The sequence below is a fragment of the Rhipicephalus microplus genome, chromosome 1 (genome assembly GCF_043290135.1).
Source record: "Rhipicephalus microplus isolate Deutch F79 chromosome 1, USDA_Rmic, whole genome shotgun sequence".
In the NCBI taxonomy this organism is placed as follows: Eukaryota; Metazoa; Arthropoda; class Arachnida; order Ixodida; family Ixodidae; genus Rhipicephalus; species Rhipicephalus microplus.
The window spans coordinates 61,948,247-61,964,588 of NC_134700.1; the positions used below are offsets into that span (position 1 = coordinate 61,948,247).

At 43.8% G+C, this 16,342-nt stretch overlaps 1 protein-coding gene across 1 annotated transcript in view; it reads right to left on the reverse strand.

The window, feature by feature from the left end:
* LOC119178763 (uncharacterized) overlaps positions 1 to 12,138 on the reverse strand; it is a 214,815-nt gene extending 202,677 nt beyond the window's left edge. Inside the window, exon 1 of the mRNA XM_037430007.2 lies at positions 12,028 to 12,138. Within this exon, the coding sequence (XP_037285904.2) occupies positions 12,028 to 12,045 (18 nt within the window). The 5' untranslated portion in view covers positions 12,046 to 12,138. The remainder of the gene's footprint in view (positions 1 to 12,027) is intronic.
* Positions 12,139 to 16,342: the final 4,204 nt, after the last annotated feature.

Consider the following 16,342-nt stretch of genomic DNA (forward strand, 5'->3'; position numbering starts at 1 on the left):
TATGTACCCATTCATCTCGTTTTATATGGGAGTAAATGAAAGCCGTACATCAGTGAGGCGGAATCCTTTCACGTAGTCTGCGTTTGCAGTGCGCAAGGTCAGCAAAAGCATCCAACGGTGCCATGATGTTTGCGCACGATCCCACAAAGAATGGGTTAGTACAAATACGGCACACTTTATTGGAACCCACTTTTGTGCGTGGCATAGTTTTGTGCACAAGCTCATACATCGAATACCTTGATCTCAAGGATGTCGGCGATCGGATTTGTTGGAACCCAGCCAGGCTCAAATAAATTGCCTCCGGAAAGTCTGTTGCCGCCATTCAATCGTTTTGCGCAAGTCAGATAAGCTGGTAGCAACTGGCAGAGCTTCACAACTCACGTCCAGCAACAAAAAGCTACGATGGCCTGCGGCCATTTTTTATATATAGGCATGCACGCTTTTGAACGCCACGTACTTGCCCGCTTGTCAGTACCCAAATACACCACATATTTTACGTGCTGGCTTTTCGCGAACCATGGTAGCCATCAGCATAAGTGTTGGTGCGCATATGCTGAATACCTTTGAAAAGAAAGCTCTCAAATGATTCGTCGTTGACAAGAGGAGTGAGGAATTTACTAATTCATGCCAGATTGTACTTCACTGTCAGCTTTCAATAGGAGGTCCTCACCGAGTCTGCCACGATGAGTCAAGAAGGACCACACTACATAACGAACATAACTACCCTGACTAAATGCATACAACGGTTATGGAATTTTTAGGCAGAATAAATCTTTCTATAAGGAACTACATTTGTCACTTTCATCAAGTGCCAGCACATACACGACGTTTTGGAACAAAAAGTGTGTGGTCTGTGTTGCGAAGCAAGATAGGCTACTGTTTATGCCTGTATATAAACGGTGTGACCGTCACGTTAAGTGGATGTATACGCAGTTTCTCACAACTTCATGGGGACAGGCGGGCAACTTTCACGAGGGAATCGGAATGCTCGTGTGGCGCTTTTTGAACCGCAGTAGTTTTGCCTCAATTTTTTTGCAGTAAAATCAACGGATGGGTTTCAAGTCTTGCATTCGATCGTTGCTATGATATTTTTTTTATTTTTTATGCTTGAAAAAATGCAGGCTCTGCAATGACACTTCAAAATGGAGTGAGTATCGTTCTTGAATTGAACTTGCAACAGAGGATGACTTTTTTAGTTGGTAGGGTTCTGTTGTGTTTAGAGCAGCACGAACAACACTGAAGAAGGACTCACAAATCCCTATTCGCACCTGGATGGTTTATAAGAAGAATATGGTTAGGCAGATTTATGACAAGTTTTATATAAAAATAATTAGGACAAGTTTTAAATGCGAAGCATTTCTTAGCGAACTTCAGCGACTTTGAGCGTATCTATCTATCTATCTATCTATCTATCTATCTATCTATCTATCTATCTATCTATCTATCTATCTATCTATCTATCTATCTATCTATCTATCTATCTATCTATCTATCTATCTATCTATCTATCTATCTATCTATCTATCTATCTATCTATACGCCTACGACTTTAGCTCTCCTGGCCGTTTCGATAATGGTATCAATACCAAACTTCGTATGGCATAACATGACTGTATAAAAAACATATTTGAGTAGTCAAGACAGGACAATCGTGACATGTATCTTATGAATGTCATAATTTACATTTCATGGTTCTGCAGCTCTTGCGGTGCTTTCGTTCACAGGACATGTTGCAAAACTGGTATTGTATGACATGATTGCATGCCGAACGCAAGCGACCAACCCTAACATGAAAATAATCACATGCGTGTCATGTAACAACATGACTACATGCTACGCTCATCATGCGCTCGCGGCCATTTCGCTAGCGTCACATACACCAAACTTGGTATTACGACATGTGAGTGGATGACGAAGGTATGTGACTGGTGCGAACATGACAATCATGAGGTGCGTTTCATATAACAATATGACTACATGCCACACTCATGACGCGCTGGCAGCCGTTTCGCTAGCTTCACTAATACCAAATTTGGTATACGGGACGTGAATGGATGACGAAGGTGTGATACTGGTGCAAGCTTGGTAAATGAGCTGCGTGTCGTGTAACAACATGACTACATGCTACGCTCATGATGCGCTGGAGGCCGTTTCGCTAGCTTCACACGTACCAAACTTGGTATTACGCGAAGCGAACGGACGACATAGGTAAATTACACATCCAAACATGATAATCATGATATGCTTGACATGTAACAACATGAATACATGCCGCACTCGTGATGCGCTCACGGCCGTTTCACTAGCTTCACATATGCCAAATTTTGTATTACGTGACGTCAATGGAAGACGAAGGTATGTGACTAGTGTAAACATGATAATCATGCGATGCATGTTATGCGATAACATGACTACATACCACAGTCAACGCGCCAATACATTTCGATCTGACGTGGTGCGCGTGCTCGCTGGCGTTCATTTCGTCGCGTCACGCGGGCGTTGCAACGTAAGGCGCCGGTCTTCCCATATACTCGCAGGAGCACGCCACGCTGCGTTGCTTTGACGCATGCGCGTTTCAGGGCGTCTGGCGTCCCTCCACGAAAAGATGGAGACGCAGTGTTGTCTGGGTAACACATCGGCACAACATGCAGCATGTTGCATTTCGCACCGTTTGCCGTCGGGCCGCACCGACGGACGATGGTCGCGCCGGTCACGCCGGTCGCACTTGCGTCACACTATAGAGTGCTCATGTTTTGCTAACGTCGCGTCACTTTCCTCAGCGTTGACGCGCGTCAACGCTACAATGGAGTATATTGGGTCCTTCATGATGCGCTCGCGGCCGTTTTGCTAACTCCGAATATATCAAATTTGGTGTTACGTGACGTGAATGGATTACAAAAGTATATGGCTGGTGCGAACATGATATTGCTGGCAAGCGTGTCATTTAAGAAAATAAAACACACCATGCTAATTGCGTGCTCACGGCCTTTTCGCTAGCTCCACGTATACTAAACGTAGTATCACGTGACGAGAATAGATGACGAAGGTAAACGACACATGCAAACATGATAATCATGACACGCAAGTCATGCACGGCATCATTTACCTGCACCTCGTAACATTGTGTTGATTTTAAAGTGACATATCAACCTTCCTCATTCGTGCTTCGCATGGCATCGATTCCTACTGTTTGTGGGATCTGCCAATTTTTTTTATCAGCAATATTCCTTGCTTCTCTTGGCAAAGGCAACCTTTAGCAAGTTTTCTCTGTAGTGGTGACTGTGCTGATTGCTTGAGTTCTTTTTATTGACATCTTTCTTGGAATGAATCTTTCAGTGGCACGTAGGCGCTTGTTGCCTATCTTTCTTCGACTTTGTTGTTCGCACTGCCTTAACCACATTGACACTCGCCACAATTGCTTATTGTCACAATTCAACGTATATTCTTTCGGCTTTATTTTGAAGGGCTGGAATAACACATACATTTTGAAACCTTTTTTTAAACTACCTTAGGAAATGTTCCATTCTTCTTGATTGTCTCTTCAGGTACGATATTTTTTTGTCAAGTCGGCAGAGCTCACACTGTGTATTCAGTTTGCTTATATGCCATTTTCAATTCCTTTTTTTTTATGAGAAGACACATTCATTGTTTTTTTTTTCATTTAAATATGCCATTCAAGTTTGCATTTGTTCATCGCCTATTTTTTCCTCATGCCAGTGTGTCTTGTAATTCTGCGTAGCCACGCAGGTGCCATTTTTCACACAAGATGCATTTGAATAAAATGGATAAATTTTTTCTGCACTACAAAAATGCTTTACTGAGAAGGTGGGCACGTTCTTCTTAGCCGTATCAAGCATACGGCCTGACCACACTACCGCAAAAATGACAATTCAACATTACTCCAGAAAGCTGCCGTGTTTGTTAAGCTATCAATTGCAATAAACGAAGTAGGATGCGAAGTTCTATGAGTGCGTAAAAAGTACATCAAGCTAAATCTATTCATTCTTGAGCACCTCCCGCGCTCACTGTCGTGGTGGGAAAACTGTCGCTTCAGCACGGGTTTCAGGGGCGAAGCTCCTTATAGCGGCACCCGTTCGTCCCTCGTGTTCGTAGTCGTAGTCGTAGTGTGTAACCAGTCTTACGTTTTGACCTGCAAGGTGGTGCCGGTGGGAGATTTCTCCAGTGCGTTGTTGAACAATAAAAATTTGCAGCATGCGCGTTAACTAAAAGCGGAATTCTCCTGTCTCTCATTCCTCATTAGCAGCCATTGGCAAGTATATTGAGCACTATGTGACAAGAAAAGGTTGCTACGTTATACTCACTCGGTGTAACCTCCTTGGTTTTAGAAAGGTTTAGGGAGCGTTGGGCCGCAGTGTCATGAATACAGTGAACTAGTATATACCATGAGCTCGAGGTGTTTAAAGGTGGGAAGAACACACGAAGCGCAAGCCGTAAAAAAGTGTGCGTGTGCCTCCTCTCGTTCAGTTCTGGGGATGTCCGCTGGATGGCGGTGCTTTATATCGAAACTATACGATGAAAAAATGCGTGATGGTGGTACTTGGAGTGTTGAATAGATGGACGAACGGACACACAGATGCATGGACGGACTCATGGATGGCTGCACCAACGGATGGACGCATGGACGGATGCAGGGGCGGATGCATGGACGAACGCCGGGAAGGACGCACAGATGCACGTGCGGATGCACGAACAGATGCTCGCACGGACGGGCGAATGTATGCACGGACGGTCACAAGACGGACGCATGGACGAATGGAAGCAAGAATGATTGGACGGACGGATGCTTCGCCCCACTCTCCATCATTCACTGCGTGGATATGCTGCCATTTTTTTCATATTGGGACACTACGAAATACAAATGTTCGGTATTAGGGCAGTGAATGCAGTTGCGTAATGAGGACGGTTAGTGTTCTCTGGTGGCATCGTTCCTCTACTTTTCTGCTGATAGGGCTGCTTAGTAGAATTAGCACCGGGAACGTGCATCAGGTTTTATGTAACGGACTTATGGTTGGTTTTAGCATGTTTACACGCGTGAAGCCCATACATACGTGTCTCTTTTCAACGCTCACACGCAAAAGATTGGCACCCATCTTGACGTAATCCGCGGACTCTGTGAGCAGTGCGTCCTGAGAGAGGGGCTCGAGTGGAGCTCCAATGATTAAAGCGAAAAAATACTACGACGCGATCACGGACTATTAGATGTTCTATCGTCGCTTAGCTGCTGGAATGATAGTCACATTAACATCGATAAGGGTTATGTGTTGGTTTATCTGCCTTGCTTCACGGATCGTGGCTAGTCACCAAAAAATGTGCTCAGCCATATATGCAGTACTTGCCGAATTCGCATTGATAAATTCAAGGCAAATAAGTGCGTTTGCCGCCCCAAAGCTCGAGAGTTGCGGTATATGTGGTATCTGTAATATGTTTAGTCATCTGCAGCATTTTCGAACGTGCCGATTTATTTTTACTGATGACATAAACCACACTTTTTTTAGCTTCGTAGCGCAAGTGTCAGCTCCACCATAGAGTTTCTTAAACACACACTGCAGGGAACGCTGGCGCCACGGTCTATGGGAGCCGTAATCCATTGTGCTTCAGCGAGCATGGGAATGATGGGTAGTAGACGGATTTGTGTAATATTCGTACTTCTGGCTACGTGTGTGTTCATGTGGCTTGGAGCTGGTCTGTTACAAAACAAGAATCAGCGAATTCTCAGCGCTCATGCTTTACCCCCTTATTCTTTTAGGCTTACCAATTCAAATCGGGTCACGAAGTTCGAAAGGGCTCAATCTTTAAACTACACTGAAACAAAGTAAGAAACCAAGCCACAAGTGCAATTCGCCGCCCGTAGATACGAAGACTAGGCAAATCCGTGTACTACCCATCATTCCCATGGTCGCTGAACGATCACAGCGCCAGAGTCCCCTCCAGTCAATTTTAGGAAACTCTATAAGCTCCTCCATTGGATGAATGGATGGATTGATATGGCTGTACCCTTTAGATCGGGTGGTGGCAAACACCACCAAGCCGTAATACTTAACGAACCAAAACTAGATTTATTTTTTCCCTTTAAATAGTGAGGTTGAGGACTCGTACTTTGCAGTGAAGGGTTTCATTTTCACTCGTGCCTTGACTTTAGCCACCAATCGGATAACCTCCCTAAAGTTACTTCTACCCGCTTAAAGTGTATTTTGCCCTCCCTGTCCCTAAACCCTAGTGCTTTGAAAAACTCTGCGCATCAAAGGGTGAAGCCCTTTACAGAACATTATATCAAGAATTCTGCCGTTTCCTCCTCCTCTCCACACGCACTGCATACCACGTCTACCCCTTCGTATTTGGCCCGATATGTCTTGGTTCGCAATACTCCCGTCCTGGCCTCAAACAGTAGAGAACTACCCCGAGTATTATCATAGATCCTTTCCTTGACAATTTCCTGCTTAAAAGTTTGATAGATCTCTAGTGCGGACTTCTTAATGATGCAAATTCTCCACATATCAGTCTCACCTTCTTTCACCTTCTTCTTAACCTATAATTTTTTTTTTTGGTTTGGCCCCCTGCTGTTTTCTAAGTATTTACCCGTCAATTTTCTGGTTCGCTTCTTCCATTTTGTATCGGCATTCTTCATGTACAAGTAGCTGAATACCTTCCTAGCCCAACGCTCCTACCCCATTTCTCTCAATCGCTTCTCAAATTTTATCTTGCTGCTAGTTTCCCTGCCCTCAAATGATGTCCATCTCAAATCACCTTGTACTCCCTGATTTTGTGTATTCCCGTGAGCTCCTAAGGCAAGCCTACCTATTCCACGTTGCTTAATTTCTAATCTTGCTTGAACTTGTGATCTCATGCACAAGACCGCATTGCCGAACGTCAGACCAGCAATCATGACCCCTTTCTATATCCCTCTCACAACATCATAAATATTGTAATTTCACAGTGCCCTGTTTTTAATCACTGCTGCATTCCTGTTACCTTTAGTCGTTACGTATATTTCGTGTTCTCTTAAGTTCTCAGTCCCATTGCTTATCCAAACCACCAGATATTTGTATTTATTTGCATTTATTTGTTATTTCTAGTGTGCCCTCTTGTATTCTAAGCCCGCTACCTTCTTTTTTGTTAAAAATTATGACTGCTGATTTTTCCTTACTGAATCTGAAAGCTAACCTATCTCCCTCATTACCGCAGATGTCCATCAATCTCTGCAAATCTTTTTTGTTGTCGGCCATTAGCACCATATCATCTGCGTACATCAATGCTGGTAGTGCCTTTTCAATGAGTTTTCCTTGTTTGACGAAAGAGAGGTTGAATCCAAGTCCACTTCCCTCTAATTTGGCCTCTAATCCTTGTATGTACATCATGAATAACAAGGGTGACAGAGGACACCCCTGCATAAACCCCCGTGTTACCTCTGCGGGCTTAGATATGCGTTTTCCCCCCTTTATAGATATCCTTTAAAATATTACTGACTCCATCTTCCACACCTGGTGTGTCCAGTATTCCCCACAATTCTTCTTGAACCATGCCATCGTACGCTCCCTTGATATTCAAAATTGCTGGCCACAGGGGCTTGTGTTCCTTTTCTGCTATTTTGATGCACTGCGTCAGTGAGGACAGATTGTCTTCCAACCTCCTGTGCTTCCGAAACTCATTCTGTAGTTTCCCTAGCACCTCCTCATCCTCTATTCTCGACACCAGGCGCCGCCTGGCGGCTCAGACGACGGCGGGGAAGCCGAAAACGGAAGTTGATGGGTGTACTTGTGTCACGTGTTCGCCTGTATAGGTACTTTCAGAGCTCTTATAAAATAACATACTCAGCTGCCTGCTTTCCGCATAGTCGGAACAGTAATGCAATGTGTAAAAATTCATCCGACTGGCGCTGCCCTGTAGTTTAGTGTCCGAACAACATGCTTTATATAAAGGTAGTGGCGGGCGCAACAGAGCTGCAACGTTCGCGGAAACATGAGAAGCTTGGTTTGCGCGGCGTGAATTTAAGACATTTTGAAAGCCTCTGATTTTTCTGTAAGTAAAAGGTGAGATGGTGCTCCATCACCGGAGGCCATGCTTTCTACCAATTTAAAAGGCTGCTGTTTAGGTGCACACAACCGCCTGCGGGACTAAATATAAGTTGACTTACTTAAGTGTCACCAATGCAATCGTTTTAAATTGAGAAAGACTATCTGCACGCACTTCACCACGTCGTTTCTGGAACTGCAAAGCCTACCTATGCGCATTTGTTCATTTTGCCAGAAAACTTACAGGCGCTACCGTAGTAGAAAGCTTCCGTTATTAACATATATGGTAATTTCGAAATGCGGGTGTTTGAGCTTGTTGCCTAAAACATAATACCACCACACGGGTATGAATGTGTTTTAAATACAAAGTTAAAGCTTAATATAACAAGAAATTTTATTTTTTACTCAGTCATGTTGACAGATTAGTATTGCGAACCTCATAACCGTGAGGCATGTCTACCCGTGTTTTCATAAGAAGGAAGTTTTACTGCGACATCAGAGCGTGACCGAAGTGGTAAATCCTGAGTCGGCTTATGTCGATCTTGACCTTGTGACAGGGGTGTTGTCACCACAGGCGAGAGCCTACAAAAGCAGTTAGGCATAGCTCTTGGTCTAGGCATGTCGCGGTAGAACGTGCACATGTGTGTGCTACTTGTTCAGGACCGAACTTAATATCGGATTCACACATAATACTCGTCAGTTTCGATTGTGATACAAAGCTTCTGTGCGACAGGCTTTTGTCCACACTGATTTTTAACATCCGTACAGCGAAGAGTCTTCGGATACTACGTCACGGTATTCTTTCGAATAGTCTCACTTAGAAACCACAAGTATTCTCAGCTCCCGCGTTGTGTATCAAAAAGTGGCACCAGTACCAAAAAAAAAAAGCCATTCCATTGCATTGCATGCTGCGAGCGAACACGAAGCAGTTATCGAGCTGCACGACAATATTAGACGCTGCTGTTTTTCAGAAAAAAATATTCGGCTTTGCAAGTTTTGTCTGGATATTTGAATGCGGTGTAACTTCAAACTATTTCTGTTTGTGACACAGTTCTAAAAAAGCGTGCTCAACTGTACGGTGTTGCAACAACTCAAACCTTCGCGACGATGTTACTGTGTATTTAAGCACCGTTTGCATAGTTTCTGGGCAAAGTTTTGCCATCCGGAAATGTAGTCGCATCAACGTTCAGAGAAGACTGAGTGGTTTCAGCGCTTCTGAATATGCCATATAGAGGTGCTGACAATAGAGCCACAGACGCTTTACACCATGCTGTGTGCAAACGCGTTTCAGCAGCACCCCAAAAAAAATGCTCTCACCGTGGCGCCTCGGTCGACCGAACATGATGGTGCCCTACGAGCGCTGGAAACTCTGGTCTATACTCGCCAACGTACAGCAGCCGCGCACTTTGAGAGTGGGAGAGCTTCGTATGAGAGCATCATAGCCATTAAGCTGCTGCTGCTCCACTGGCATCGCTACTTGTTGAGCCTGGTTATAAACAGAAGATCCCCGACCAGCAGCGATTAATGAAAATTCCGGTGCTTCAGTAAAAAATGGTGAACGCCCGTAATTAGATAGAGACGGCACTGAAGTGGGTGATCGGTTAAGCAGCCTTGGCAGACAACCACTTACAAGGTGTTTAGACCAAGGGCATGCCCTGACAGTCAAATAGGCGCAGTAAGCGCCGTTTGTAGTTTTTTTTTTGAACCTAAGAGGATCGAACCGTTCATAACTGTATTCGCTGCTCTTTTTCATAGTATTGGCTTAATAATGAACATATCTCATGGTCGTGTATATAAGTGCATAGAAAACTATCTGTATGGATTGCATCCACGAAATGGTCTTACGATTCTAAGTATACCAGGCTATGCCCTTCAGAATGCGTTACTTCTTTAAACTGCACATGTAGTGTTTGTGCAGAATGCTTCTGATCAAGACACTTTCACTATTACACACGCCCTTTATGACATCCACTTTCGTCCACCGTTTGCCTTAATAGCATCGGTTGGCAAGAAAAGCTTTAGAAAATAGCCCACTCATTTTCTACACTTTTCTTCCCTTACTTGGGAAAATATATTCAAATATATGTTCTTCTTAGCTACATAAAAACAATAAGAGATTCCTTTGAACCTAACGCTCGTTCTTTTATGTAAGAAAATATTGAGAAACTTTCCCTTAAAAAAAACTTGAAAACAGGCTTTCAGTTTCGACGTTAGAACGGATAAATTAGGTGACTGTAAGTTTTTAGAGTACAAAGCTTGTGGCTTTGAAGCCGTCTGTCTATAGGTAGCCAACCTGCCCATGTTTGTTTTACATATAAAAAATCGCATCGATACATATATAGGCTCTTGAAACCATCAAACTCTTTGCACATCTAGTAAGCTTGCCGTTTATGGCGCGTCTTCGGTGAATCACTTTGGCCATGACGGACCAATTTGCAAAATTTTTCACCGACACTATATATCAGAGCATTTAGAAATGCCACACTCAAAGTACTTAGTGTTATTGGTCAATAGTATTGGTCACTTATTCAGTTTGTTCGTAAAATTCTTTCTATTGAAATGGAACTACAACCTAGGCAAATTAAAAATGACCAACAAGAATACATCGCAAACCACTCGGTCAATAAAACACGAGGAGACAATGACGAAAGTTGCCAGTGGTTCTCCCTAAGGGAAAAACATTTTTTAGAAAACTGCGCAAAATTCTGTGTGAAAGCAATTACTCATAAAATAAGAAAGCTATGATAATTCATTGACAACGTAACGAGGGGCTAATGGTTCAATTCATGCAGGAACCTAGCGCGAAAATTGACAAGACGCCACTAAGAAGGAGCACTCAAACATATAGAGCACAAACCATCAAATGTTTTATTGACTATAGATCACCAGTTAAATAGACAAACCGAACATATCTGCGCGAACACGCCGAGGATCATCACGTGCTAACGCAACTTATTCATAAAAATGACACTTACGCACAGTAGAGCGATACCGAGGCCTCACCCACACAGCTATCACTTTTCATGTTGATGAAAAACGCTTCTAAAACATCACGAGCCCATGTGTCTCTGCTATATCCCGGTACCTTAGTCTGTTGAAATCGTGCTTCACATCCACAGGCTGAGCAGTGAACAGGCAAATGAGCCGCTTCTTGGTTTTTGATAGATAGCTGGCGTTCACGCACACGGTCGTTTACGCAGTGGCTTGTTTAGCTCACACAAGATTTTCCCAAAGAAAGCGTAATCTCTCATACCACTCCTATATCAGCGAATCACCCCGAAGCTATAGAGAGTAAGAATTCTGCTGCATATGTGAAGTACTATCGCATATTATACGAAAGCAGAATGCTTGCGAGCCATTGCGTAGTCACATTTCAAAGTCTTGAAATCAATTCGACAAATCAACCGCATAGATATAAAGACATTCAAGTGAAGGCGTTGCTTTTTCTTCGTAAACTTGCACATAAGGTCGGTAGCATAATACATGAAGCCACTCACAGGCGTCGTGCCTCACTCTGAGAATTGCACGTATTACACATGACATGTACCCTGACAACGATGACATAGCACAAGACACTCGGGCGTTTAACCGCCTAAACAAAGCTTGAGGGCGCGCACCTAATTGAATCATTGCATAAATACTTAAACAGGTGTTATATTTCTATCTTATTGTGCATGAATATAATGCTGGGTAATACTGAAACTTTTATTGTGCCTATTCGGAACGGTAGATTATGGAGACGCTAGAAGAGCATGTAATTTTAAAATTACCTAACTTCCGTTGTGATTGCGGCAACTATTGTGCCAGTGACAAAATACCTGTAGGCACACGCTGACACGACAGGCGTGAACATCCCGGGTGGCGAGTTCTACGGGAAGCACTAATGATCAGATATTGGCGCCGTCCACCACTGAGTGGTTTTGCCTGCGGCAGTGTCACTGCCGACGAGAAGCCAGCTGGCGGCAGTGCACTGGAGAGCGCACGCCGCGGCGCTCACCTGTCGTGTGCTGAGCATATCTCCCGTTGCGCGACGGACGTCTACGGTCCCGGGCAGCACGCAGTGGCACAGTCGCCGCGAGACGGTGACGCACTGAGCGACCCTCGCCGACTTGCCGGACGCTTTTGATGCAGCCGGCCGGCCAATGAGACAGCGGGTAGCAGAGGCGAGTGGGTCTGGAAGCATTTCTCTTTCCGCTCCGACCGGACAGCGGTCGTTTCCGCCTCTCTGCGGCACTCGGGGGCCCATCGCGATTTTTGGGCAAGGGAGACACGCAACGACGGCCGCTACTCCTGCGACCCTCAGAAAGACCAAATTTGTCCTCAACTCGCGACAAAATTCCACAGTGAGAGCTCAAATAAAGTTGGGATGAAGAGCTTGCGTTCGGGTTTCATCATAGCAAGGAACCGTCTTGAACCCGCTCGACGCTAATTCACTAAAATGATTGCTTTGTTGTACCAATGTATTGCAAAACATACTTTCATATTACGATAAAGAGCATTCATTTATTACAGTGGCCAGTTCGAGCCAATAGAACTGTGCCGTCCAGATCATTTAGACAACTCGAGGCACACCTTGAAAGAAAAGTTGTTGATTAGGGCGTTCAGTTAGAAGCAATATAGGTGTTTGAGTTTCTCTGAAAGTATTAGGGCGGCTTGCAGATCTCAGTATTCTCTAAAAAATAGCTTAAGCTAAGGTCTCCGAATTATTCTGCAGGAAATGACAGTATTGTACACCAACCTCGGAAGAGCACAGCGCTTCGACATAGGTAGCAGTGCACTTGAAGTTGTAAAAGAGTAGGTCGACTTTGCACAGGCAGTAACCATGCAGCCGAACCACAAGATCGAGCTAACTAAAGAAATAAGAATGGTGTAGAGAACACTCGACAAGCATTCTCAAATCATGATTGGTGAATTTCAAACACTCCTCAAGAGGAAAGTATCTGACAACTGCATCTTGCCGGTACTTACCTACGGAGCAGAAACCTGGATGATTACAAAGAGGGTTCAACTTAAGTTGAACACGACACAGCGAGCGATGAAAAAAAAAAGATAGCTGTAACGTTAAGAGAAAAGAAGAGAGCAGAGTATATCAGGGAACAAACCGTAGTTAATGATATCATAGTTGAAATCAAGAAGAAATGAAGATGAGCCGGACATGTAGCGCGTAGGCAGGATAAGTGCCAGTCATTAAGGGTAACTGACTAGATTCGCAGAGAAGGCAAGCGAGTTAGAGAGATACAGAAAGTTAGGTGGGCAGATGAGATTAAGAAGTTTGCGGGTGTAAAGTGGCAGCAGTAATCACAGCCTCTAATTGACTGGCGGGACATGAGAGATGTCTTCGTCCTGCAGTAAACGCAGTCACGCTGATGTTCTTGATGATGATAATGAATGGGTAGAAAAAGCTCTATTACAAATGAGCTTCATTACAATTTTATGGACGTGGTTACGTACTCACGAAAAAAATATTTTTTTTTCTGCCACTTCAATTTTTCTGTTTCTTCAAAGAGTATTCTAGCCATAAATTACCATAGTATACACAGTCCATGAAAATAGTTTAACAGAAAGACCTATTCAGCTATCGCAGGTACAGGTATGGCCGTGGAATTCTCATGAAGGGTATCAATAAACTACTATAAATATACACACCGTAATTCTGGGCATGGGAACTTACATTTTTACACGTCTTTTAGAAGTACTTCATTGAAAGTTCACATCAAATAGTCAATCAAGAATCTCATATGACATCTATGCCGCACTTTGCATAATCTCGTATACTAGACTATTAGATATGGGGCATATATGCCATACGAGGTGTAGGCGATTTTAGCATAACAACGACACGCCCGTTTTATCATCAAAATGTTAGGAACTAATGACAGAGAAAAGGTACTCAAGAAGTCCTAAGCTCAATTACACTGATTGTAAAAAGCAGCTATCGTGTTTGATTGATTGATTTGTGGGGTTTAACGTCCCAAAACCACCATTTGATTATGAGAGACGCCGTAGTGGAGGGCTCCAAAAATTTTGACCACCTGGGGTTCTTTAAAGTGCACCCAAATCTGAGTACACGGGCCTCTAACATTTCCGCCTCCATCGGAAATGCAGCCGCCGCAGCCGGGAATCGAACCCGCGACCTGCGGGTCGGCAGCCGAGTACCTTAGCCACTAGACCACCGCGGCGGGGCGGCTAACGTGTTTGAGTAGCCCCTAAAAATGAATGAAATGCGGCCGCGTGCTCACGTAGCATGGTTCCTCTACACGGAAACGATTTGATCATCATCTATGGATACCTACGCTTATCTTATAAGAGCATAGTGATATAAATTAAGAGCTACAATTCTCACCCGCAAGAATAAATAAATGTGAATCCACCATATAGTAATTAATGAATCAATGCCTGCTGAACAAACTTACAGATTTCGCGCTTATTTTTGTCTACTGTCCTCACATTGTAAGCTCAATGGAGACATGCTTACACGATAGCACTTATGACTACAAAATAACACTTCCCGGTAACAAAGAAAGACTGACCGGTAACACTGGCCGCAGGTGATGTAGTGCTTTGGCAGAAATCTGGCAAGCCGCTTTATGCAAGGATCTCCTGTAAATGAAAAAAACATATTGTACTAAGTGTCCCGTGTTATTCTCCAGGCTTCTCTAATGAGCTTTAACCAAACAACAATCTATGCACGCATAATTACTAATTCATCTCTGCACAAGTACTTCTAGAGAGGTTGATCCCAATAATTACTAATCTATCTGCTCTGCCTACAGAGGCAGAAGAACGGAAGTACTTCTACCTGTGTAGAAGTACTTCTACAAAGGTAGATCTCAATATTTATGAGACATCACGGTCATTGCTAACTGTGACAGAGCACGACACGTAAATGACATGTCGAACTATTTTAGCTGCCTGGTCTTGACTAGGTAGTCGAGGAGCCAACGAGAGGTCATGGATATTTACACGTGGTCTTCGTCAGCCCCCGTCTAATAAAAGCAGTTGAATGTACTTTTACACAGGCATTTTAGACATAAAAAAACAGCATGTGCCTCTAGCCTGATAAAGTTTCAACTTCGTAGTGTAGAAAATTTATATCAGTGCGATTGGTTGTGGATTGAATATTTGTGTTGTCTTTTAGTGAAAGCTAGACATAAGTGAAAGAAAATCATTGATAAAGATCTTGACAACAGAACCCAGAAGGCATATGCCTGGCAACCAGATTTTCTACTCTAAAGCCACGCTGGTGTTGCAAACCTTTTCTGCAGAAAAACACACACACACACACACACACACACACACAAATGCCACGCAGTGTCAGTAATCTGCTTAACACATGTAAGATTACGTGGCAGATATGTAGAATCACACCTGATGACAAAATATGTTAATTGCGCAACGACTGATTGCCTTAAAAAGGCGCATATTAAAAGCACTCAGGCTAAATTTATTATGATTATCAGCAGCAGAAAAGTGTAAGCCTGCGTAGCTGTGTATACCACGGGTAGTGGTACTTCGCGAATTCGCAAAAGCCAAAATTCACGCCACCTCCACGAAGTGAACGCTGATGATTTGGGTGAATTCGTAGGGTGATTGTAGACACACTTAAATACAGAATGTTTATTAATCTACATGTCAATACAATTATATATTTAAGAGGCACATACAAAAGGAAATGGTGGTGGGCTTATTATGGAACCACACCTGGTCGCATAAGTTGACACTTAGGCTGAACCAGTGGTCAAAGAAGTCACGCCTAAAGCGCATGTCTGCGCCTCCAATCTTGGGTATACCGACCGCTTGACGCGCTTGGCCTCTGCATGCGGCTTGCAAATTCAGCTTCCAAATCTTCTTGTCACCGCCTTCGTGTGTCTCTTCAACCTTGCGCGCCCTCAGCTCGGGGACCACTTCCACCGCGTACGTGATGCGTTGGCTAGTATCGTTCAGACGGAAGGCAAGAATAAAAAAAGCATTTGATTTTGGATACACCCCTACTATATATAATTGTGGACAACAGAGGCATATGCTGACTAATCGTCACTGTCCATCATTGCAAGCTAGCTGATACGTATTACATATGCGTAGTCTCCACCATACACTTTCCTCTCTTTAACAGTTTCTTAATGCCGAGATACACCATAGATTTGATTGAAGTTATTGTGGACGGCAGACGTCATGGCTGGCGAGTTGCGCTGTGAGACCATCTTAGGAGCAGTGTAGGGGGTGGATTTACGTGCATCTGAGTGGGTTCTGTCCCCTCTGGCTAGTCGTCCTCACTGTCCGGCTCGTCGCTACCGAGGCCATCACGTTTAATG